Raw genomic sequence first — 27,637 nt, 5'->3', positions numbered from 1 at the left:
AACAGATTTTTAAATGTGTGTATGACAATTATTACTACCCAAAAAACAGAAGATGTCTGAAAGATGTTACATTTTCTAATTTTCTGAAGCTAAATAAGTTAGTAATTAGTCCTTGTTACCTCTCATGTCAGGCCTAGTATATGAAGACTTTGACAAGTGATGTGAAAACCATATAAGGCAGATTTATAATCAAGAAATGTTATTTTTCTTATATCATTCAAAACATTTATGGGTAAATCAAAAATAAACATTTTATCACAACATCAATTTAAGCTAAATGTGCCTTTTTCACCATCTGAGTTATTTCCCTTGTTGGAGCTCTTCAGCATTGAAGAATACAAAATGAGTAAAATGTAAACAAGATGGCAGACGATAAAGTCTGCAATTTCTCTTGTGGTGTTGAAACAGCTTGTTCAGATAATTGCACCCCGATAGAGTCAGAAATTGCTGAAATACAGAATATTCTACTAACGGAATCTGGGTTTTTACCAACATCTTTCACGAAAAAGTTATTTATCTGTGATATTCATCGAAGTGAAATCTTAAGTAGAAACAATTTAAGGAAAAGGTCAATACAATGTGGATTGCCAGAAGTGTTAACTACGCATAAAAAAGACAATCAAAAGAAGTCAGGATGGTTTAGGGTGAAGGGGGACAGAGTTTTAAATCTACAAAAGGTCACTGAAATACAGAGAGCTACTGGTGTCGTAGTTCCCATTGGAACACGTAAGTAATTTTATTTTGATAATTATTCAGGTAGTATGTAACAAGCTATGTATCACATATTACAATATGAAATAATAAGTACATACAGAATGGTCAGAATCATGAGAAGTTAGATGTACAGATTAACTGAAAATGAACCATTACTATTGCGAGCTTGTGCACATGCAGGCCTTTGAATTTCTTTAATATGGTGTACAATCTGTACATGTATATATATAAAGAGAGGGGATATTAAAATATATAACTCTGATCATTGATAAAATGGCTTACTGATAGAAATAATTTCAGAGGTCTGTGACTTTTGCCACATTCTAAGTAGGAATCTTGCTTTCATTTTTTGAGGTTGACCAATATGCAGCCACTTAAAAATTTAATAAGTATCTTCTTTTTCAGGACATTAGTTCTTTATAATTGTTCCTTGGTTTGATCATGTTATAAAAATATGCTAAGTTTATAAAGCTTATTTGAAGAAATGAAATATTAAGTATTAAATTTATTACATTGATTCATATTAATACTGTCAGTTTTTTTCTGTATACATTCTTCAACTGTAGCTAGGGTAGTATATAAATTCTACATGTAACTAATAAAACATACACCAAAATAATTTTTTGTGAAAATATCTTCTGAGTATTCATGCATTTACAGAACTTTACATGTCAAGGTCAAATTTAAATTACATTCACATGCATGTTTATTAAGAATCCCTAAAATAGATATTTATGTATATGTATGAAAATGAAGCGTCAATAATTATATATTAGTATAAAGGTGTTAAACGTATACTTTGTTATCATATACAAAAAAGGTGCTAATTTGCTTGAGATATTTAAGTATATGTATGAAAATGGAACATCAATAATTATATATTAGTATAATATGAAAAAAATTCTGTTTTTCAAATATTGGAGATATCGATATTATATAATATTATTATCGATCCAGGGAGCTCCTGGCACCCGTGGTGAGGTATTACTAGAGGGCTTCTGTGGAAGTTTTGCCTCGCTGTTATATTGTACGTTATTGAATACATGATTTAAAAAAAAAAAAAAAAAAAAAAAGGATCCCTAATATATGGATGTTTTGTGATAATTAAAACACGATGTACATGTAAGTATACCATTTCATTATTTATTTATTAATTTTCATATTTATTTCTTCTCTCCAGCAATTTGTCCAAAGTGCAGAAAAGCTTTACTTATAGCTACATGTAATTCCACAAATTTGCCTGATGACAACACTGAACCTACTTCTTTAACAACCAATTTCCATGATCTTCAGGATAAGGTACATGTGATATAATTAATATGTTTAGCATCAATCTTAAAAAATCTAGCATACTTTCTAGATACATATAATTATAAATGTATACTTTCAAATTATTTTGTAAAAATACTGTAATCATTGCAGCCCTTGCAAGATTTTCCTAGTGAAGATTTTCAAGACATCAGATCAAGTAGGAAACCAGTCAGATATTGTGTAAGTTATATTTATTGTTAATTTGAACAAATTGTGACTTGATAATGTCATATGACACTGCCTAAAGGGAGACAAAAATGCAGATCCTTAATTTGATTATCAAAGATTAACATACATAATCACATAGTCTCATTTCTTTGCTGTATTGAAATATCTTTAAATGCTTTCTTCTGAAGAGCAACAGAGCCATATGCTAAATTTATTATAGTCAAATTGTACAAAAGCATCTTCGGTTAGTTTAAAGTCTGATTTGTACAAATAGTGACCCCATGCATGATAAATTATCCCACATTTCCAACTATTGTTGATGTCCCTGGCATACCCAACAAACTTGACAGTGACTGTGACTTTTATTTTAATTTCTTTGTGAAAAAACATTGTACAATTAGAATTAAAAATGTTGTCTATTAATAGATTAAAATTACACTAGGCCTTCCATTTCAATAGTCCTGCCCTCTGATGTTAGACTTAAAAAGACAGCCGCACTAGATTTACATGTATATTATACCTCCTTAGCTCGTGACCTTTACGTTTGCTTGGCAAAATTTACATTCTGGTTGAATTATTAAGAAATCAAGTTACCTAACTTTCTTGCATTTTGAACATGATTATTGATTACATTTGTAGGATGATCATGATGTTTTATCCTCATCAAGTCAAGAGACTGTTACTGAAGGATCTACTACTTGTGACAGCCAGGCCTCAGTTTCAAGATATGACAGACTTGAAAAATTGAATGAATTCCTGAAAGCGTGTGATCTTAACCCATTTCAACATTTGTCTGAAAGTCTGGAAAATCTAAGTGATCGTACTAAACGGAGGTATCTACAGAAAATAAGTGAATGTATAGAAGCTATTCTGAATACAGTTTGTCCAGAGGATGTTGAGTTTGTTAAAAGTGACCTTTTTGGGGGTAATGAGAAAGCACATTCAGAGGAGACAACCCCATTGCTGTTATCATCAGTGTCCGATGCTTACTTAAAGGCAAATACTTCAGCCTTGCGAAGGCAATTGTTGTCCATTTTAACTGGACAGTACAGTTTCTCTGAAGTCAAGGCTACAATTCCTTCATTGACTATGTACAAATATTACTCAGCTAGGAAACATATGGAAAATATTGGTACGGGTGTACCTGTGTCCTTCCAGAAAACACCCCGCACAAGAGTAGCAGATGAAATGCTTGATCACTTCTTGGATTTCATCACATCCAATCACATTGTGAAAGATTTGCCATTTGGGGAAAAAACATTGGTACTTACCTCAGGGGAGATAATCCAGACACCAAATGTGATAAGGAGCCTTGCACCTGCAGCAATTGTGCAACAATACACACAGCTTTGTCATGAGGAAAACATGAAATGTTTAGGTATTACTATGATCATTTTAAATAATTTATTTATCACTTTCTGAAAAATATTTTTGATTGATACTTTTAATTCAATTAAGGTTGCCAGTGTTATTGCTTCAAGTTTACTAATTCCAAGATGATACTTCAAGTCAGTGAGAAGTATATGTAAATGATCAGTTTACATGTTTTGAATTGATGTATTTTAAATTTTTTTTTAAGGTACAAGCACAATGTACAAAATTTTGAACGACTGCAGTGCCTCGGTTCGCCAGTCAGTGGAAGGCCTGGATTATTATGTAGCTGAGGGAGGACAGGCATTTAAAGAACTTGAAAATATAGTGCAGCAGCTAGATTTCACCTTAGAGGAGAAGCAAATAACACTGAAGAGTTTGGTATCAGCAAAACACTACTTAAAAACAGACTTCAAGGTTTGCTTTTAAATGAATAATGAACTGAATTCAAGATTTATTTGCACCATGACCACCATTTAGAGACTGAAGCATTGATACATATTATAGTGTTTCCTTATAAACTTGACATCTTCATTATAGCTGCATGTGAAAGCATCTTCATCCACACCAGACCATTGTTGTACCTTTGCCCTGAGTGAAGGAAGTGGGTGTTATAGTCAGAGTTGCATCAACCATACTCATACAGATGGCTGCAGTGAATGCTCTTCAATGGATGAAACCTTACAATTTATCACACAGAAGACAGAGGAAAGACATTGGGACAATCCAGAGGCAATCAATTTCAAAGTATATATATTTATTTTAAATCTAGTACATTTTGTAGTGTTTTGTGTTAAAAAAATCTGTGCTTGATTATCAGACCAGAGCCACACGCATGTTTAACCTTGTCCGGCATAGTGTCAGCCACTTGTTTAAAGTTGTTGAACCAGGCATAGATTTAATATTTGGGGCATTTTTTTGGCTGTGATCATTTGCTTTTATAATGTTCTAAGGTTACCAACTTGTGACCTTGACCTACTATTCAAAAACACCATATTTCCAATAATTGACATTTGAGCTGTACTACTTGAACTTTGGATCTACACTTCAAGAATTCTCTGAAAATAATTTGGGATCAGTAATTACCCTGACTTAGGCTCATGAATGAAGGAATTGATGAATAAATGAATTGATAATTATTTTTAATGATACCAGGTAACATATGCATTCTTGGAAAACACAGTTTAATGGAAAAAGACAATTTTTTTAAAAAAAAGTATCTGATGTAAATGTTGAATAGTTTCATTGTATTATAATAGATAATGATCAAATTATTTTGTTTTATACTAGGTAGAAAAAGCTGTATCAGACATATATGAGTGGAAGGGGCATATTCTTAGAGCAAAAAACCAAGGGATGGCTAGGCAGGATGTACTGAACTCAATGGATGATGGTGAAGTTCTGGTTATAGCTGACTGGGCCATGAAATTTCTGCCAAGGAAATTTAGGGAGGGACAAACCGACTGGTTTGCCAAAAGGGGAATTAACTGGCACATATCGTTTACAGCATTCAAGGAAGAAGGCACTATGAAACATCTCACCCATGTTCATATCTTTGACAACCCAATTGCACAAGACGCTGCAGCAACGTCAGCCGTACTCATAGATGTCATCCAAAATGTATGCATTCTGCTACCCAATGTGAAGAAAGTAAATATATGGTCTGATAATGCAGGTTGCTATAAAAGTACAGTAACACTTGCAACTTTACATCAAGAGCTTGGCGAGAGAATAAAATCCTACAACTTCTGTGAACCCCAGGATGGGAAAGGGCCCTGTGACAGAAAGGCTTCCCACATCAAGTCAGCCATTAAAAGATACATCAACCAGGGCAATGATGTAACAGATGCTAAACAAATGAAGATGGTATGTAACTACAATGACAGTATTCAATATTATTACATTGTGATAGATGTATGTTTTCAGAGGCATTTTTATAACCCCTGCAATCAAAGTTTTTAGGATATATTAAGGAATCATGTTGTCTGTCTATCTGTGCAAATGTGTTCGTTCCATATCTTTTCAATGTTCAATGTCACTGAAAGAAAAAGTGCATAATTTGTGTCCCGTGCATATTTTTAGTATTGATTTTTTTTTTTATTAAAGCTCCACTTTAGTTTAATTCATTGAAAATATAGAGAGCAATTATAGTTTTACTTCTAAATGTTTCATAATTAACTGAAACATTTAGAGTACTTAGAAGTATTACTGTACTGACTGTTATAGATGTAAGAGGTGTCCACAATTAAGTGAACATGCACCTCTTACATCTCTAAAATATATATTTGTGATTTCGCACCTTCTCTTAAAAAAACTCAGCAGGTGGTATTTTTCCCTTTTGGACAGTTCTATAATTTTATGTGTCAGTAGTTTACAGTGATTAATATCTTATATAATAAAACAACAACCAAACATTTATATATATATAAATGTTGGTTAACTTGTTAAAATAATTGTGTTTTGCATGGAAAGAAAATGTTAGCATATATATTAGCTGACAGCTCAGTTGAGCTTCAGAGTGATTACCCATTGCACTATTTTTTTGTTTTCTCATTTTAGGCAATCAGTTCACAACAACAGTACATGGTCAAAATTGTTATCCCTATCATCAATGCAGACATTGGGAGGCCTAAGGTTAAGAATATCACTGCTATTTCAACTCTTCACAACTTTCTGTTTACAGACAATGGGTTGAAAGTATGGAGGCAATACAGCATTGGGCCAGGTAAATAATCAGGCTTAATTAAAGCTCAAAACAAATTGTAAAGGAAAAGCATTGTCTTTGTGCACCATGTTTCTTTCCTCCATATTCTTCTTCTTAAGCTCCTTTAAAAGCCCAATTTCCTTCTTGGTTCAATATACTTGATTTTACCTCAAAGATTTATGTACATGTATTTTACCTCAAAGATTTTACCACATCAAGCTAATGCCTCATTTAACAAAAGCAAACAGGAGTATCAAATATGAAGGGTTTATAATGTTAATATAAAAGAGAGGAAAGCAAATGGGAATACAACTATTTAAAAGTTATGTCTATAGTGTTAAAGTATATTTTGTAGATACATGTACTGGTATACCAGTATTTTTTAGGTAGTCTATGATGCCCATAAATATATCTGACACTTAAGAAAATGTTTATTTATTTTCTAAAAATTACCATTCCAATTTCAGGAAAGCTGATCCCATGGAAATACATTGTTATAGAGAACATCCCTGTCATGCAGTTTCATATTAATGAAGACTGGTTGGAAGCAGAGACATGTATCTCTACAATGGATTCTGAAGTTACACAAGGTACATGGAAGATAGTTGTAAAATACTGTATGATAGAATTTCACTTGTCTCCCTAAAATTCACTAGGTGTTGGGCAATGTGTCAGTCATCTGCATGCTTCTTCTCTTGAACTGCTGAATCAATTTCAATTATAAATTTGTCTTAGTTGCCATATGCAAGGTCTTGACCAGATGACCAAATACATTCTTGTGATGTATCATTACAAGTTTTAGACATGATACAGATGTTTAGCCTATAAACCAGTAATTAAAGAACATAGAATTAATTTATGTACAGAACAGAGGATTTACATCAAGGAAATGTTTTCTTATAACTTTAAAATGACAGACTGTATAACATTGCATCTGGTTTTGAATCACTATGAGAAAATAAATAGGAAGAAATTACACCTTAGTTTGTCTTTCAAAATCCACAAAAGTAAGGGTCTAAATTACAGCTCTGGTATAAAAAAAAAGTAGAAAGGTCTTCTGTAGAATGAAATATATTATGTTGACAATGAAATCCTAAGTAAGCCAATTTGTTCAAATGAATAAATTAAATACATGTAGTTTAAGTATCTAATAGAAAGCCACTTTATATATCTAATTTTTTTGTCCTGTAGAGGTTTAAAATATTGATATTTATATGTTTTATTAGATACATCAAACTAAAATTAAAACTGATGGTATTTTTCTGTTTCTCATTTGACAGATGAAGACAACGAACCTAACGAAAATGACAATGAGGACATACAGGGGCCTTCAACTAAAAAGAGAAAGTTGATGCAGAAAATCTTTCCCTGTCCAGAAGAAGGATGTATACGTCAATTTCGCTATGCATCATCATTAGAACAACACCTTCTTCTGGGAAATTGTGATCTAAGAGAGGAAAAACTTAGTTTGACTGATAAGTCTAAAGTGAGGTACGCCCTGAAATTAGAAGGAAGTAATGATATGTCAGGGTTAGGGTTTTCAAAGAGTCCAGAAAGATCCAGCAAAGTTTCCAATTTGAAAGTTGGATGGGGATTGAAGGTAAAAAAACCAAAAAAACATTTCACAGAAGACCAGAGGTTGTTTTTACTGGAAAAATTCGAAGTAGGAAAACGAACAGGAAGAAAAGAAGATCCGGTAAAAGTGTCAGAAGAAATGAGGTCACTGGTGCAGGATGGAAAGAGAAGATTTTCTAAAGACCTCTTCCTTAACCCGCAGCAAATCGCAAGCTTCTTTTCAAGACTTGCACAAAAGGACAGAAAAGATGGTGATTTTGAAGCAGCCGAGGCAGACACCAAATCAGAGGGTTTGAAGGAACACGTTTTAGCAGAATGTTTTCTGTAAAGTCCCTTTTGTCATTTTTGTTTCTCTCTATGAGCAGTATTATAGAAAGAAGCTGTTTCTTTCCTTTTTTATATTCTTGCACTGAAGAAAAGTAGTATATACAGTTTTATCAGGTTGAGACTACTAGATTTTTTAATGTCAGCATAAATTTGCATGTAAATTAGCTATAAGTTTACTTTACCCACAGTGGAATGAGTCATAATGCATTATGGGCTACTATAAGTACTCAGTTGTGTTGAAAATAAAGGGCAATTTGAATTGTCCCTTGGAAACTCATTTTCAATTTTTTTTTTTTAGATTTATGAAAGAAATATTAAAAATGATGTATAACTTCACATTTACAAAAGTTGCTTTATGAATCCTTATATCAACTTATTATACATCGGCTTAAACCATTGTTCAAAGAGACAACTAGGTGCTATCATGTCAATAAAACGTTAAAAGTTTTTTCATGTGATATACGTGGACATAGTTTTAAACAGCAGTACAAGTTGTGCAATTATTGGACATAGTTTTAAACAGCAGTACAAGTTGCGCAATTATTATTTAACCTATCAATATTATCAACATGTTTTTATGTACATTCAAACGTCAAAGCCTTTGTACCGTATTTGAAGCAACTATTATAATAATCTAAAACAACTCAAATATAAAGTGTGAACAGGGAGCAGTGTCTTTGTAATCTTTCAATTTTACTCTTATAGAGTGAAAAAGAACCTCTACGATTTTTTCGGTGACGAAGTAAATAGTGTGCAGAAAACCGAAGAAAAACATGTGTACTACATATTGTAAATATGTAGTAAAGTGTCATGCTTTGGGACTCATTCAGTAGATTGGAGAGTTTTATACTGGCTTCACTCTGTATGCAATGTATTATAAGTAAGTCATATGTATACATTCAAATTATACATATACTATGAAAAAATTGGTATAATTCTTTGACAAAGTTTGTATGGAAGTGAATTGTATGTAAATATATTTTCATCTGAATTTGCTGGTAACTAATGTCATAATTAATAAATTGAAAAATTCTCAGTTTTGCAATTTTGCATATTTAAATGTAAAACAACTTGTTTATGACATTTAGCCTGGGTTACATATGTGTTTTCATATTTACATGTATTGAATCTGATTTAACCTTATTAATATATTAATTATACATTTGTAACATTAACCAGAAAAAAAATTTCAAGCCATTAAAAGAAATGTAAGAATTCTTGGAAAATCTTTTGATTTATTCCATATTAAAATGATCTAACTAGAAGCATGAATTGTTTCCATGAAAACATATAAATTGACTTTACAGCAACATTTCTTTTATTTTAAAAGACATTTATGGACTTCACCTAAATTCATATTACTTAACAATTGTAATGTTTGGTAAGACATGTTCTATGAAATATATGAATGGGTGGGGGGGGGGGAGTTGGGCCATATGATAATTTCAAGAAAACTACACATTTACCCATGAATTTTTTTTATCCTTATAAAACCTCAGAATATGTAGTTTATTTGATGATACATTGGTATACATATATCAGTTGTTAAAATGGTGAAATATTTCACTGAATTTGACTTAAAAAGCAAAATTTGGCAAATTTCCAATTTGCCACCAACCTTAATTCTTCACACGATAATTTCTAGAAAACTGCTTATTTACCCATGAATTTTTTTTATTCTTATAAAACCTCAGAATATGTAGTTTATTTGATGATACATTGGTATACATATATCACTTGTCAAAATGGTGAAATATTGAATTGAAAATGACTCAAAAAGCAAAATTTGGCAAATTTCCAATTTGCCGACAACCTAAATTCTTCACACGATAATTTCTAGAAAACTGCTTATTTACCCATGAATTTTTTTTATCCTTATAAAACCTCAGAATATGTAGTTTATTTCATGATACATGGGTATACATATATCAATTGTCAAAATGGTGAAATATTGAATTGAAAATGACTCAAAAAGCAAAATTTGGCAAATTTCCAATTTGCCCCAAACCTAAATTCTTCGCACGATAATTTCTAGAAAACTGCTTATTTACCCATGAATTTTTTTTATTCTTATAAAACCTCAGAATATGTAGTTTATTTCATGATACATTGGTATACATATATCACTTGTCAAAATGGTGAAATATTGAATTGAAAATGACCCAAAAAGCAAAATTTGGCAAATTTCCAATTTGCCCCAAACCTAAATTCTTCGCACGATAATTTCTAGAAAACTGCTTATTTACCCATGAATTTTTTTTATCCTTATAAAACCTCAGAATATGTAGTTTATTTCATGATACATGGGTATACATATATCAATTGTCAAAATGGTGAAATATTGAATTGAAAATGACTCTAAAAGCAAAATTTGGCAAATTTCCAATTTGCCGACAACCTAAATTCTTCACACGATAATTTCTAGAAAACTGCTTATTTACCCATGAATTTTTTTTATCCTTATAAAACCTCAGAATATGTAGTTTATTTCATGATACATTGGTATACATATATCACTTGTCAAAATGGTGAAATATTGAATTGAAAATGACTCAAAAAGCAAAATCTGGCAAATTTCCAATTTGCTGGCAACCTAAATTCTTCCAAGAAAATTCACTTAACCTTCATTTAAATATCATGAATGGATTTTATTTCTTAGGTTTCATTAATATGAATTTAAAAAAATATATTTTTCATCGCAACTTCCACTAATTCAATGTTCCTGCTCTAATTAATCTTAAAAACCCAAATTTTGCATATTTTGAGGGGTCTAAATACAGCATCCGTGTTACCATGGCAACCAAATTGAAAAGTTAGACTTTTACATCATATTTATGAAAGATATGCCAATTGTAGTAAATGGTGTGAATTTCAGCTAAATCGGAGACATGTCATGTCCACGACCCTATTTAAATTTTTGATTTTTATAGAGAATTGATATTAAACACTGATGAGCATTTGACTATCAAATTCCTCGCTCTTAAATTATTACGTTTAAACATTTCACAAAGTTAACGGTTTCTTTTGTGCAATTTGGAAAATTGAGGTCAAGTAATTTTGTATATTCATATTTAAAAGATCATTCATCAGAAAAACGTTCACATTTCTAGAAAATCGTTTTCATTACTTCCCGAACATATTTGAAAGTCATACCAAATTAAGTATGGAATGTAAATTTACTAAAAATACAGTAAAAGAACTCATGATCATCATACATGCACTGACTGAATGAACTACGAGTATAGTTAAGTAAATTCCTCGGCCCCAGAACCTCTCAAATATGATTTTTTTTTTTTCTGTAATAGTTTCTATTACAGCTGAACCAAGCTTTCTGTTCTCGATTTAACTCAATGTACTTTTGAGTAAGAAAACTGTTCATTTTCATCAATTAAAACATTTTTCTGACGTCATTTTTTGTTAAACCTTTTTCATTAAATTTGTTATTGTCCTGCACCCCGTCCAATAAGTTACCTTTAGGTGTCCAGTAAGAATCAACTTATTGGACAGGTACAGGTAACGTTGAAAATGAGAACAAAGGGCAGGGCAAATAAGTAAACAGCACTAAAAAGGCAATGACAAATCAAACAATTTAATATGAACAATGTAGGAAATTAGTAGCGTTAAATGTTAATAGTTCACAAAAATCCTATTGAAAATGGCACAAATAATCCAGTGAATTGAATGTCTTAGATTCATTATTGTAGACGCATCCGTAGTTCCGATCATTATTTGCATAAATTAACCGTTCATTGCCTTATAATAGATTCATTTCACAATGATTGATCCACGAAACATATATAGAAACCAATGGATACAAAAGATGAATGAGAAGCATGCGTTTTCTTACACAAAACCTTGGGCTTCTCGCTTATTTATATACCCATTTTTCCGCATTTAGCACAAAAATCCAGATTACAAAATTCCAACGTAATTTCGTTCGGTGATTTATGAACATTTGTCCACCTAGTCCTGCGTCGTTTGAGCGAGTGCCTGTCGTTGTTTGGAGGAGTGGCTGGAGTAAAATCCTTCCGAGTTCGAAACCTGCACACAAAAGAGAAAGTGTTGCTTTTTGAAAAAAAAAACATCTGAAATAATCTCCTAATTTCATAGAAAATGCTTAAACAGTTGTTGGAGTAAATTCCTTCAAATCCCATTGCTTTACAAATATTACCTGTTCACGGGAAACTGTTTCTTGCAAATTCCGAAACATAAGAATATATATCCAGATTTCACAATAGAAAACTTGAACTGAGGCATCTTGGTGTAATCGATAAATGACATCGTCAAAAACCCGCTTCAGAAGGTTTTTTTTTCAAAATTAAAATGTACGTCGTCATCCGTGGTCGTTGCATTGCAAAATGAATAAATTGTAAAGAATTTAGTAGAATTGACTTTAACGCATGCGTAATATATATATATATATATATATATATATATATATATATATATATATATATATATATATATAAAGCACATTTTACAACAGCTCTTAAACTAACATAACTGCCTTAAGTGAAGAAATATTAATATAAAAAGCACAAAGAAATTCACTTTTATATGGATACCCACTTCCGTCCCAGCCCGGGGTTGAACTCTCGACCTTCGGAATCTGTCTCCTAGCAGTACAGGAACAACGCGCTAGACCGCTCGGCTATCTAGGCAAGTCAAAAAACTTGCTTTCGATGCCGATGGAATTCTCGCGGCGCTGTCCTACACTACACGGTCATTGAGAATAGAAGTGAGATACAGTTATTTGGACATTAGTTTTAACAGAGGATTGTTACCAATACACGTTGTAATGAAATTAATTATTATTTATAAAGCACATTTTACAACAACTCTTAAACTAACATAACTGCCTTAAGTGAAGAAATATTAATATAAAAAGCACAAAAAAATTCACTTTTATATGGATACCCACTTCCGCCCCAGCCCGGTGTTGAACTCTCGACCTTCGGAATCTGTCTCCTAGCAGTACAGGAACAACGCGCTAGACCGCTCGGCTATCTAGCAAGTCAAAAAACTTGCTTTCGATGCCGATGGAATTCTCGCGGCGCTGTCCTACACTACACGGTCATTGAGAATAGAAGTGAGATACAGTTATTTGGACATTCGTTTTAACAAAGGATTGTTACCAATACACGTTGTAATGAAATTAATTATTATTTATAAAGCACATTTTACAACAACTCTTAAACTAACATAACTGCCTTAAGTGAAGAAATATTAATATAACTAGATACGATCTCGTTGCGAGCAACGAGTGGGTCTTCCGTCCAATTCTTGATAAGATGAGATAAGATTTTGATTGAGATTTTCATTCAAAAATGATGATTTACCACAATCTGTAAAAAGACATTGAACATTAAAGACTTTAAAAATCGGCTTTTGGTCCCTAACGGCCCCTAATTCTAGGAATCAGCCCTTTTTCTTTATATCATCTTAAAGCTCTAAGGATTTTGATCACTTTTTGTTCAACAACTGTTAAGAAATTCTTTTTGTTTTTTGAGCTATTAGCAAAAGAAATATTTAGGGGCCAACCCTTCAACTCCTTAATGGGGACGTTTAGCAAAAAATGAAAGGTTGCATATGTTCAGAACATTATTTTGAAAATCTTTTGTTCAATACTGTTTATCAAAATATTTCTTCCTTTCGAGATATAAAGCCTCAAAGATTTAGCATTCTGGCCCCTTGTGGCCCCTAATTATGTAACATACGACATAAAAATCATAATATGTAATTGTAGATGGTTGAAATAAACATCTTTGCTTCAGTAATGTATTACAAAATATTAACTGATAAAGAGTTATCGATTGAAGATTTTGGCCCCACTTGGCCCCTAATTCGAGTGCCCAGCCCCTTTTCTAGGATCTCATCTTAAAGATCTCAAGATTTTGAACATTTTGTGTTCAACAACTGTTCAGAAATTCCTTTTAGTTTTTGAGCTATTGGCAAAAGAAATATTTAGGGGCCAACCCTTCAACTCCTTAATGGGGACGTTTAGCAAAAAATAAAAGGTTGCATATTGTTCAGAACATTATTTTGAACATCTTTTGTTCAATCTTGCTTATCAAAATATTTCTCCCTTTCGAGATATAATGCATCAAAGATTTAGCATTCTGGCCCTTTGTGGCCCCTAATTATGTAACATACGACATAAAAATCATAATATATAGTTGTAGATGGTTGGGATAAACATCTTTGCTTCAGTAATGTGTTACAAAATATTAACTGATAAAGAGTTATCGATTGAAGATTTTTGGCCCCTCTTAGCCCCTTATTTGAGTGCCCAGCCCCTTTTTCAGGATCTCATCTTAAAGCTCTTAAGATTTTGAACATTTTGTGTTCAACAACTGTTCAGAAATTCCTTTTAGTTTTTGAGCTATTGGCAAAAGAAATATTTAGGGGCCAACCCTTCAACTCCTTAATGGGGACGTTTAGCAAAAAATAAAAGGTTGCATATTGTTCAGAACATTATTTTGAACATCTTTTGTTCAATATTCCTTATCAAAATATTTCTTCCTTTCGAGATATAAAGCATCAAAGATTTTGCATTCTGGCCCCTTGTGGCCCCTAATTATGTACCATGCGACATAAAAATCATAATATATATTTGTAGATTGTTGAACCTAACATTTTTGCTTCAGTAATGTATAACAAAATATTGATTTTAAAAGAGTTATTGAATAAAAACTGTTGGCCCCTCTCAGCCCTTTATTTGATGAGTCAGCAAATTTTTCCTGATATCATATCAAAGATTTTTATATTTTGCACAAATGTTGTTCAATATGTTATAACAAAATAATTATATTTTCAAAGATATGATGCAAAATGTCTCAAAAAATCACTCATAAAACGTGTCCTAAATTTTGACCCCTACCGAGCTTCCATACTAGGCACTTCCGGAAAAAATCCTGACCATGTTGCAACGTGGCAACATGTCCTCTATCATCACTAAAAATTTCACCTTTCTAGCTTGAGCCGTTTTTGAGTTCCATCACAGACAAGGAGGTCCTCCAAATTTTGATCAAAGGGCGATAACTTCCGACCGGAAGTGAATTTCAAAAAAATGATTTGCCGGAATTAACTTCAGATAACAACGCATTGACCATGAAAATTTGAAACAAATCGAACGAGCCATCTCCGAGAAATCTTCTGCACAAATTTTGTAAGAAGAAAAAAGAATAAAAATAATAATAACTAGATGAGATCTCGTTGCGAGCAACGAGTGGGTCTTCCGTCCAATTCTTGATGAGATGAGATAAGATTTTGATTGCGATTTTCATTCTAAAATAATGATTTACCACAATCTGTAAAAAGACATTGAACATTAAAGTCTTTAAAAAAATCGGCCTTTTGCCCCTAACGGCCCCTAATTTTAGGAATCGGCCCTCTTTTTTCATATCATCTTAAAGATCTTAAGATTTTGAACATTTTGTGTTCAACAATTGTTCAGAAATTCATTTTCGTTTTTGAGATATTAGAAAAAGAAATTTTTAGGGGCCAACCCTTCAACTCCTTAATGGGGAGGTTAAGTAAAAAATGAAAGGTTGCATATTGTTTAGAACATTATTTTGAACAACTTTTGTTCAATATTGCTTATCAAAATATTTCTCCCTTTCGAGATATAAAGCATCAAAGATTTAGCATTCTGGCCCCTTGTGGCCCCTAATTATGTAACATACGACATGGAAATCATAATATATAGTTGTAGATGGTTGAGATGAAAATCTTTGCTTCAGTAATGTATTACAAAATATTAACCGATAAAGAGTTATCGATTGAAGACTTTTGGCCCCTCTTGGCCCCTAATTCGAGTGCCCAGCCCCTTTTTCGGGATCTCATCTTAAAGATCTTAAGATTTTGAACATTTTGTGTTCAACAATTGTTCAGAAATTCTTTTTCGTTTTTGAGATATTAGAAAAAGAAATTTTTAGGGGCCAACCCTTCAACTCCTTAATGGGGACGTTTAGCAAAAAATGAAAGGTTGCATATTGTTTAGAACATTATTTTGAGCAACTTTTGTTCAATATTGCTTATCAAAATATTTCTCCCTTTCGAGATATAAAGCATCAAAGATTTAGCATTCTGGCCCCTTGTGGCCCCTAATTATGTAACATACGACATGGAAATTATAATATATAGTTGTAGATGGTTGAGATGAACATCTTTGCTTCAGTAATGTATTACAAAATATTAACCGATAAAGAGTTATCGATTGAAGACTTTTGGCCCCTCTTGGCCCTTAATTGGAGTGCCCAGCCCCTTTTTCGGGATCTCATCTTAAAGATCTTAAGATTGTGAACATTTTGTGTTCAACAATTGTTCAGAAATTCTTTTTCGTTTTTGAGATATTAGAAAAAGAAATTTTTAGGGGCCAACCCTTCAACTCCTTAATGGGGACGTTTAGCAAAAAATGAAAGGTTGCATATTGTTTAGAACATTATTTTGAGCAACTTTTGTTCAATATTGCTTATCAAAATATTTCTCCATTTCGAGATATAAAGCATCAAAGATTTAGCATTCTGGCCCCTTGTGGCCCCTAATTATGTAACATACGACATGGAAATTATAATATATAGTTGTAGATGGTTGAGATGAACATCTTTGCTTCAGTAATGTATTACAAAATATTAACCGATAAAGAGTTATCGATTGAAGACTTTTGGCCCCTCTTGGCCCTTAATTGGAGTGCCCAGCCCCTTTTTCGGGATCTCATCTTAAAGATCTTAAGATTGTGAACATTTTGTGTTCAACAATTGTTCAGAAATTCTTTTTCGTTTTTGAGATATTAGAAAAAGAAATTTTTAGGGGCCAACCATTCAACTCCTTAATGGGGACGTTTAGCAAAAAATGAAAGGTTGCATATTGTTTAGAACATTATTTTGAGCAACTTTTGTTCAATATTGCTTATCAAAATATTTCTCCCTTTCGAGATATAAAGCATCAAAGATTTAGCATTCTGGCCCCTTTGTGGCCCCTAATTATGTAACATACGACATGGAAATCATAATATATAGTTGTAGATGGTTGAGATGAACATCTTTGCTTCAGTAATGTATTACAAAATATTAACCGATAAAGAGTTATCGATTGAAGACTTTTGGCCCCTCTTGGCCCCTAATTCGAGTGCCCAGCCCCTTTTTCGGGATCTCATCTTAAAGATCTTAAGATTTTGAACATTTTGTGTTCAACAATTGTTCAGAAATTCTTTTTCGTTTTTGAGATATTAGAAAAAGAAATTTTTAGGGGCCAACCCTTCAACTCCTTAATGGGGACGTTTAGCAAAAAATGAAAGGTTGCATATTGTTTAGAACATTATTTTGAGCAACTTTTGTTCAATATTGCTTATCAAAATATTTCTCCATTTCGAGATATAAAGCATCAAAGATTTAGTATTCTGGCCCTTTGTGGCCCCTAATTATGTAACATACGACATGGAAATTATAATATATAGTTGTAGATGGTTGAGATGAACATCTTTGCTTCAGTAATGTATTACAAAATATTAACCGATAAAGAGTTATCGATTGAAGACTTTTGGCCCCTCTTGGCCCCTAATTCGAGTGCCCAGCCCCTTTTTCGGGATCTCATCTTAAAGATCTTAAGATTGTGAACATTTTGTGTTCAACAATTGTTCAGAAATTCTTTTTCGTTTTTGAGATATTAGAAAAAGAAATTTTTAGGGGCCAACCCTTCAACTCCTTAATGGGGACGTTTAGCAAAAAATGAAAGGTTGCATATTGTTTAGAACATTATTTTGAGCATCTTTTGTTCAATATTGCTTATCAAAATATTTCTCCCTTTCGAGTTATAAAGCATCAAAGATTTAGCATTCTGGCCCCTTGTGGCCCCTAATTATGTGCCATACGACATGGAAATTATAATATATAGTTGTAGATGGTTGAGATGAACATCTTTGCTTCAGTAATGTATTACAAAATATTGAGTTTTTAAAAGTTATTGAATAAAAACTGTTGGCCCCTTTCAGCCCTTAATTTGATGAGTCAGCACATTTTTCTTGATATCATATGAAAGATCTTGATATTTTGCACAAATGTTGTTCATATTGTTTTAACAAAATATTTATAATTTAAAAGATATGATACAAAATGTCTCAAAAAATCACTCATAAAACGTGTCCTAAATTTTGACCCCTACCGAGATTCCATACTAGGCACTTCCGGAAAATATCCTGACCCAGGTGCAATATGGGAACATGTCCTCTATCATCACTAAAAATTTCATCTTTCTAGCTTGAGCCGTTTTTGAGTTCCATCACAGACAAGGAGGTCCTCCAAATTTTGATCAAAGGGCGATAACTCCCGACCGGAAGTGAATTTCCAAAAAAAAATTTGCCGGAATTAACTTCAGATAAAAACGCATCGACTTTGAAAATTTGAAGCAAATCGAACGAGCCATCTCCGAGAAATCGTCTGCACAAATTTTGTAAGAAGAAAAAAGAATAAAAATAATAATAAAGGTAAAAAAGAAACCGAAGAATAATAGAAGGGTCTTCCGCTGAAGACGGAAGACCCTAAAAAGCACAAAGAAATTCACTTTTATATGGATACCCACTTCCGCCCCAGCCCGGGGTTGAACTCTCGACCTTCGGAATCTGTCTCCTAGCAGTACAGGAACAACGCGCTAGACCGCTCGGCTATCTAGGCAAGTCAACAAACTTGCTTTCGATGCCGATGGAATTCTCGCGGCGCTGTCCTACACTACACGGTCATTGAGAATAGAAGTGAGATACAGTTATTTGGACATTAGTTTTAACAGAGGATTGTTACCAATACACGTTGTAATGAAATTAATTACTATTTATAAAGCACATTTTACAACAACTCTTAAACTAACATAACTGCCTTAAGTGAAGAAATATTAATATTCCGCTGGGGCGGAAGTGGGTATCCATATAAAAGTGAATTTCTTTGTGCTTTTTATATTAATATTTCTTCACTTAAGGCAGTTATGTTAGTTTAAGAGTTGTTGTAAAATGTGCTTTATAAATAATAATTAATTTCATTACAACGTGTATTGGTAACAATCCTCTGTTAAAACTAATGTCCAAATAACTGTATCTCACTTCTATTCTCAATGACCGTGTAGTGTAGGACAGCGCCGCGAGAATTCCATCGGCATCGAAAGCAAGTTTTTTGACTTGCCTAGATAGCCGAGCGGTCTAGCGCGTTGTTCCTGTACTGCTAGGAGATAGATTCCGAAGGTCGAGAGTTCAACCCCGGGCTGGGGCGGAAGTGGGTATCCATATAAAAGTGAATTTCTTTATGCTTTCTATATCAATTTTTCTTTACTTAGGGCAGTTATGGTAGTTTAAGAGCTGTTGTAAAATGTGCTTTATAAATAATAATTAATTTCATTACAACGTGTATTGGTAACAATCCTCTGTTAAAACTAATGTCCAAATAACTGTATCTCACTTCTATTCTCAATGACCGTGTAGTGTAGGACAGCGCCGCGAGAATTCCATCGGCATCGAAAGCAAGTTTGTTGACTTGCCTAGATAGCCGAGCGGTCTAGCGCGTTGTTCCTGTACTGCTAGGAGACAGATTCCGAAGGTCGAGAGTTCAACCCCGGACTGGGGCGGAAGTGGGTATCCATGTAAAAGTAAATTTCTTTGTGCTTTTTATATATATATATATATATATATATATATATATATATATATATATATATATATATATATATATATGTCGCAATGCGGATAAATAAGACTAAACAAAGTTAATGTTCATATTTATCGATATAAAACACCTCTCGATGATTCCTACTATTCATAAAGACAGAAGAAAAACCAACACTTGTTTTCTTTGGCCTAACTTGATGAACAGTGCCAGGTAGTCACCCAAGCAGATGGAGACTTACCTGTGACTGTCCAATCAGTTAACAATGGAAGTGTTCAAAAGTGGTAAAATGTTTTAAGTGAGTTATAAGCCTCAAACTGACCATTATGTCAGATATTAGACTCTCCTCGGCGCTAACGTGCCTCGGGTCGTCTAATATCTGACGTCATGGACATTTTTCGGCTTATAACCATTACATATCATGGTTAAGTACGAGTTTGTGTGTATGAATTCATTTCATATTGCCCTCCCCCACTTTGTATTTTTCATGTTGTGATTTTTTATGGTAACGTTTTCCCTTGTTTAAACCTTATCTTATCAGATTTGAAAAAATGATATCATTCTGTTTTATGTAGAATTATTTGAAAAAGATAACTAAATAGCGTGTGTATGAAATTTGAAAAGTTTATTTATTTTTTTCGCTAATTTCTAGTGCAAAACGTCTGTTTTCATAGAATGAGTGAAAAATTCCTTCCCTTTACCCTCAGGATGATTTTTTATAAAAGCTCGTATTTCTGAACATCCCCAAGGCTTTGAATGTATCTAAATGTAGTCCTTAACTTAAATGATTTATGAAACCCTGAAAATGTTGAATAATAAAAAAAGCTGTGATATGAAAATACATTTATGGAAACCAGCATATTAATAATCTTTTTAGTCTTTTTGACCGGACGCTTGTGTTCCAGTGCGAATTGTTCAAATAAATGAAGCATCTTTAGTACATCACTTCCAAATAATTTCTGAGAAATTTTTAGAGTTTGAATGAAAGAGTCTCCACTATAAAAACTAAATATAGAAGGAAAGACATTTTTATAGAGTTTTACCTGTTGACTATTAAAATCAATGATGGATTGAAGCAATGTTTCAGTTACATGTATCTATAATCCCTGATATTGGTTGAAACATACGCATAAGTGTTGTTGAAAAATGTGTCATAATCATGACGTCATGATCTAAAAATGACGTCAATATAGAGACGACTGAGACGAAAATGGATGAGTCAATCGTACTTGAGCAGAGAACCATGATATTTAAAGTTTTATGTAACACTAGGTAAATCTTTCATGGTTATATACAATGATTTACATAAAGTTTATGAGGATAGTGGGCTTGCTAAAAGTACAATAAGTCAGTGGATGAAACGTTTTATTGAAGGAAGGGAATCGGTGAAAGATGATGATCGATCTGGGTGACCGCTGAACGTTAGTAGTGAGGCAAACGTGTTGGAGGTTGAACAGTATGTGATGAAAGATCGAAGAATTACGATTAGGGAAATAGCTGATTATCTGAGCATGTCATATGAAACAGTTCGAAATAGTTGAACGAATGACCTTAAAATGCAGTAAGGTTGTGCAAGGTGGGCCCCTCATTTCCTTCTGCCAGTGAGAACAAATGAGGATGAAGGTGAATGTGTACGGGTCGAACATAAGTAAACCTATGAAAAAGAAGGACGTTTCGTCATGAATAGAATTATTACATATGATGAAACGGGACATTTCTATGAGCCAGAAAGTAAACAACAAGGTTCAATTTGAAAGCATCCTTCCTCGCCTTCACCATTAAAAGCACGCGTAATGAAGTCAATAGAGAAAGTTATGCACGTCGTTTTCTGAGACATCAACGGAATAATTCTATATGGTACCATCTAAAATTCCAGTTACTAGAGACTACTATGTTCGGATTATCAAATTAGATTTAATGCGAGCAGTAAAGAGAGAGCGACCAGATCTGATACTAACTGGATTCACTCTGCACAAGGATAACGCACCTAGCCATAAAAGTCGGGGATTGATGGACTCCATGGAAACACTGGGTATAGAAAACCTAACTCACCGACTTTTGACAATTTTCAGTTTTGAAATATAACCTACAGGGAGAGATATATGAGACATGTCACGTGATGGCTTGGATCAGGTGTTTCGGGCTTGGGCAGGCGGATGAGAAAAAAGCATAAAAGCTAGAGAGACCTAATTTGAAAATGAATAAACTCAAAATATCAAGTAGAAAAATACTTTAAAAGTCATTCAGTTAGTTCCCGAACTTCTTGATCACCCCTCGTATAATAACAGTCAAGACTGCATTGAAGAAAAACAAGAAGAAGAAACATATTACAGTGTTTATTATGGGTAGGCGGAACTAGTAAAATGACAATACTAGATAATTCCGATGTCATCCAATGTTCTAATTACTTATTTCTTACACGATTTTAGTGTTTGTTAAAATACACATCAAATATACTTTTGATACCTGCAATGCTGGTTAATGTGAAAAATTGACGTCTATACAGAGGTTTTTCTGCAACTATACACGTCGCAGGGATTCAGATTTGTTGCATTGTAAAAGTGTGCAGAATGTTTCAATTACTATATCGTACACAAATTGACGGCAAAAAATCAAAACTTAATGTAATCCAAACACTCATTAATAAGTCCTCATATCAATATATGTTTACACTTTTGAATGTATTGATAATCAGCTCTTAAATTAATAATTATTCGGAACTGATCAAAATTCGGAACTGGCCAAAAAGACTGTAAATTTTTTTTCCATGTCGTACTCCAAGAAACCACCCTACTCTATCTAAAAGGTTTAAACTATCAATTTTACTCAGATTTCTTTCAACAAGAACCTATCCGTGATAAGAGATACAGGAACAAATACAAAAATCTTACTGTAGATTCCTAATTATACGCGAGGAAGTAATAATCGCGTAATTTCGCGAGAAGCATCATACGCGAAATAAAAGTACTCGCTTTCATTTTTTAGGTGCTGAAATCCATGGAAATTCTTTTGATCAATCAACCATTTGCGAATAATTATTCTCGCGATTTGACGTTCAAGAGCCATTTCGTGATAATAAGTGCTCGCGAAAAATAAGGAATCTACAGTATTTAATATGATGCAAAGCAATTCAGTACCTCTGAAAAAAAAAACTTTTTATATTTAACATTGGGTTAAAAATAGAGTAAAGAAGTTGTTTTTTTTTCAAAAGTTGGGATTATAATTTAATTCTTTGACTTGCTGAAGTATTTCTACTTCACCCATTTTCTGCAAAATTCTAGATTATTGCAGTAAAAGTCTAAAATACCTAAAATCCCAAAAGAAATTGTTAAAGGAACTGAAATGGAACAATCTCTACTTTATATTTATGTTTGAAATAAGGCGTTGGATCTTGTTCATGTAATCGATGTATATATGGCCAGCACAATTTTATGGATAAACGTAACCTAGCTCTTTAGCTAACCTTTACCCAAAGAAAAGATCAGCTGTAAAGCATCATCGCAGTTTATATCAACCTAAACAGATTTGACAGAAAGAATGTATAGTTATTTCTTTCCGTTTCAATCGTATGTGAAATCTATATCGTAAAGATTGACTCAAAATATAAATTCAGAATGAGAAGTTGTATACTGAAACGCAATAGAAACGCAATAATCAGTAATCTACAAATATATGAATTTTTTATCTAATGATTTTCAAAAATGAAGACTGTAAGAATAAATTATTTTTCAAAACATCAGAAATTTGATAAAAATGTTAATTCATTATCTTTTAATTTTAGAAAATGCACGTAACACATCACTTTTAAAACACCTTTCTAGCCATTCATATAAAGCGTGCAAGACTGCCCCACACCTTATATGATTTCTACGATGCAAAAGGTTCATCACTAAAGAGATCCGAGAGAGTGAATTATTCTTTGCCATTTTTAAATACCTTTTTTTCCCCAGATGATTAGGTCGAATTTTCTTTAACCTAGCGCTGTGAAAAAAAAACTTGGACTGTCATTAATGCATATAACACATAAGACCCTTTTGAGGCACTGTCACTAATGATAGAATATATAAGACCCTGTTGAGGCGTAATGTAGTTAATTTTGGATTAGTAACTCTCTATTACCTTTATTTTGATATTTGTTAGCTAGAGCAATGGAAGTACGTACTAAAGCCATTTTCAGGAAGCCTTTTCATCTCTACGTGAAACAAAAGATGAATTTATTTTACGTGATATTGCTGCATAAATGAACAGTGACAAACCCTTGCAACTCCATAATATTGCCAAATGTTTTGTTAAACATGCATTTTTTTCTAATTTCTGTTTAGCAGACTCAAACTTAACTTTCGGTGATGGAATAAAAATCGTTCGACCATTAAAAAAGAACAAGCTAATTCAGAGAATTTGTGTCCCCCGCTTAGGGAAAAAGTAAACCATGTGCAGTGCGGAGGAAGTGGGGAGGCGGGGATTCGGATCCACCTGACGGAATTTGTAGAATTATTAAATGTATACATGTACATGTATACTGAAGCAAATAAAATATATCAATATGGATATAAAGATTTGAATGCTTATTCTTAATTATTTGTATAGAAGATTGTTTTTATATAGAATATTTATCACACTGTAATGATGATTTTATGAGTTTGTACAAGCTAGACCTCAAAAAATTTTCATTTCACATGCTGAATACTATCATTTAGTAAAAAAAAGTATTTAGGAAAAAAAAATATTCAAAATGAATCGTCCGGGAATCGAACCCGGGACCTCTCTTTTATTAAACAGTTTTAATAGATAATAATAAGAAAATAAAGTCCGCCGAGAACCTGTTTTATACGTAATAACTCTCCTCATGCCCCTATGCTAAAAATAGCAGCATGTAATACAATAAATACTAATAAAACAAATGGGGTTGGACACTTTGAGAGGGGTGAGAGAGGTCCTAGGAAGTTTTGGTATAAAATTACATTGCAAAAGCTCAATATCCTCTTGAAATATCGCCCGGAAAGGAAAGTGTTACACACAAACAGAATGTATCAATCTGCGACCTTGAAATTTGACCTTTTGTCCTCAAAATCAATAGAGGTCTTTCTTAGGCCACAGGGATTTGTTATGTAAAATTTCATTGCAAAAGCTCAAAGGGATCTCGAGATATCGCGCGGAAACAAAAGTGTTATAACAGACAGAATTTGCGAATTTATGACCTTGCCATTTGATCTTTTGACTTAAAAATCAATAGGGTTCTTTTTTAGTTCATAGGGAGTTGCTATGCAAAATTTCATCGCAAAAGCTCACAGGGTTCTCGAGATATCGTGTGGAAACGAAAGCGTTACAGACAGACAGAATGACGGACGGACGGACGGACGGATAGACTAAAATTAATATCCCTCACTTTTCAAGCGGGGTACAATAACCAAAAATAAAAAGAAAATTGAAAATATCCATACTTTTTAGTTATAAAATTCTTAACTATAAGTAATAATTTTCCCCTAAAATGGGATGTTGCCTTTCTTTTGCGTTTCAGTATATATTCTTACAGATCTCATTTAAAAGTACCGCCTGATAAGCCTATGCAAAAAGTTGATTATACATGTATGAATGAAAATTTTCTATTGAAAGGACAGAGAATTAATCCAAAATTGTTCATTCCACAATGTATCTATCCCTGTCACAAGATACTTCAATGCATTTTCAGTGTACTCTATGATTATTTAAAACATTCACATAATGAAAAAAGGTTAGTCGACATTAAATTTATTCAGAATAAATATTGTAAATGTTTAATGCTTAAAAGAGTTTCAAAAGTCTCAATACGTTTACCTGTGTATCTTAAAAAATAACTTTTCTATAAACTTATTCATGTTATTTCCATGATTTTCTTCACAAACCCTCTTTTCCCCTCAAAATCGTAAATAAAGCTAATTCTATAAAGTGGGTCATTTGATTTTTAATGAGTTTATGTCGACCCAATGAAAAATTAGCATACGAACCGAAATTCGGTACGCAGTATATTTTAAGCTTAAGGTAGCTGTCGTTATGATCATCTTCTTCCTGCTGTTGTTCTGGTCTATTATATAATAGTGACTTTTGATGTACTTTTTACATAAAGATTTGGTGGATTGATCATTCAAATCGTTTGTCAGTATAACATTTTAATTTATGCAAAAATATTAATGTGAAAGAAGACTCAAGGAGGAGGGTGAGTATAAATATATTTAATACTGTTAGTTTTTTTAATATTTGAATCTTGCATTCATTTTATTGATTTTTTTTTTTTTTTTTTTTTTTTTTGTAAAGTTAAAAAACAATTTGAATATTTTTTTTTTCTTGTTGGTTACTTGACGGGCTAGCAATTCGTGTAGCTATTGTATTTATGGTATAAAATTGATTCAATTTGTATCTAAATTTTTTCTCAAATGTGCAAAAGAAGCAACTTTTAAGTCTGTTAAAATTTCCAAATATTTGTCAGTTTGGTTGAACGATTTACTATGCCTTTTCTTCGTCCACTATTTTATCTTAAATTGAAATTTTCTCAATAGATTTGACAACTATAAATGTAATATTATGCAAATAAGCATTAGGATTTATTTTGCTATGTTTTTTTAAATTAGGTTTGTCAATGCAGAACCAACCCCCTCTCCCATCCCCTCGGTCACTTCTCCGTTAGAACATTTTCAATAAAAGGGATTAAAAAATTTCAATACGGGTTTTGCATGAAAACTACAGCAATGACATAATTAATAAAGTGCAATAATTAAATCGATGGCATAATTTATTAAAAACATTGATAAATGAAATCCACCAATTCAATCAAGTTCTAAAACGTCTGCAGGCAAAGAATGCACGAGTTTAGATCAAGATATCGCTGAAGTTACAGAATCACTGCATTCATATTTTAGTACAAACAAAAATTCCAATTTAAGGCATTGACACACAAAAAATACTGCACTGACATTTTCTTTCAAATTCATTGTGAGCATTTGCAAATATTGTAATTTTTTGCTATTTTTGTTTTTAGTCAAGCATGTTAACGTAACCTTGAACTTATAAATAATGTGCTGTCGTTTGGTTGGGCCATTGCACAGACGATAGAGCATTCTCTCTAGATTCACGGAGCAGGAAGTTAGACCTTACGTCGCGTACTCGAAATCAAAACCTTCGGAAGTGACTGTATATGCTTTCAGATTAAGAAATCAAGGCCACAAGATCTTTTAAAATTTCTTATGCAGCTTCCAACCGTTACCTGCTCTACAAAGGCCCAATATTTACAAATTCACTGCATTCTTTAAAATTGAAGGGGTGCACACCAAAATGTTTTTATTTATTCCTATTAAAGTTTTAAAAGAGGGAAATGTTGGTGTTACTGAGAATACTGCATAATTTTATCGAGACGCAAATCTAGCGCTTTGTCCGTAGAAACAGGTAAGTTGTAAACGTGGTTATATTGACGAGTTGAGAAATTCACGATTTTTTGTTTATGTAATTAACGAGTGTTAATTTTGACGAAATATTGACTCGAGAGTTATATGTAGTTTCTTTTAATTCACTTAGTAAAAGCATTGAATTACAGAGTTAGAGTTTGTAAGATTGTACAAACCTTATAAGTGTGTGTGATTTGATTATATGAATTACCCTATTGTATTTTGGTTTCATCTTAAGCGATTAATTGCCGGAGGTGACAAACTTGGTCAAGCATGGGGTGATAATTACGCTAAGTTACGGATGCAATTATTTGATTGATTGATTGATTGATTGTTGTTGTTTAACGTCCCTCTCGAGAATTTTTCACTCATATGGAGACGTCACCGTATGCCGGTGAAGGGCTTCA

General features: G+C 32.7%; 1 protein-coding gene across 1 annotated transcript; it reads left to right on the top strand.

Annotated features, from left to right (window-relative positions):
- The first annotated feature begins 362 nt into the window (after positions 1-362).
- LOC134240775 (uncharacterized) lies at positions 363-8,171 on the top strand. Its single transcript, XM_062722856.1, has 10 exons — positions 363-726; positions 1,895-2,013; positions 2,137-2,205; positions 2,833-3,571; positions 3,773-3,981; positions 4,105-4,296; positions 4,855-5,430; positions 6,124-6,289; positions 6,736-6,858; positions 7,549-8,171. Exons 1-10 carry the CDS (start codon positions 363-365, stop codon positions 8,169-8,171), a joined length of 3,180 nt encoding a protein of 1,059 aa, XP_062578840.1.
- Positions 8,172-27,637: the final 19,466 nt, after the last annotated feature.

The sequence above is a fragment of the Saccostrea cucullata genome, unplaced genomic scaffold (assembly GCF_032062105.1).
Source record: "Saccostrea cucullata isolate Sc308-1 unplaced genomic scaffold, CSIRO_AGI_Scuc_v1 ctg4432, whole genome shotgun sequence".
Lineage (NCBI taxonomy): Eukaryota > Metazoa > Mollusca > Bivalvia > Ostreida > Ostreidae > Saccostrea > Saccostrea cuccullata.
The sequence above is the reverse complement of the archived record's forward strand: the minus strand, read 5'-3'. Positions and strand labels throughout refer to the sequence as shown.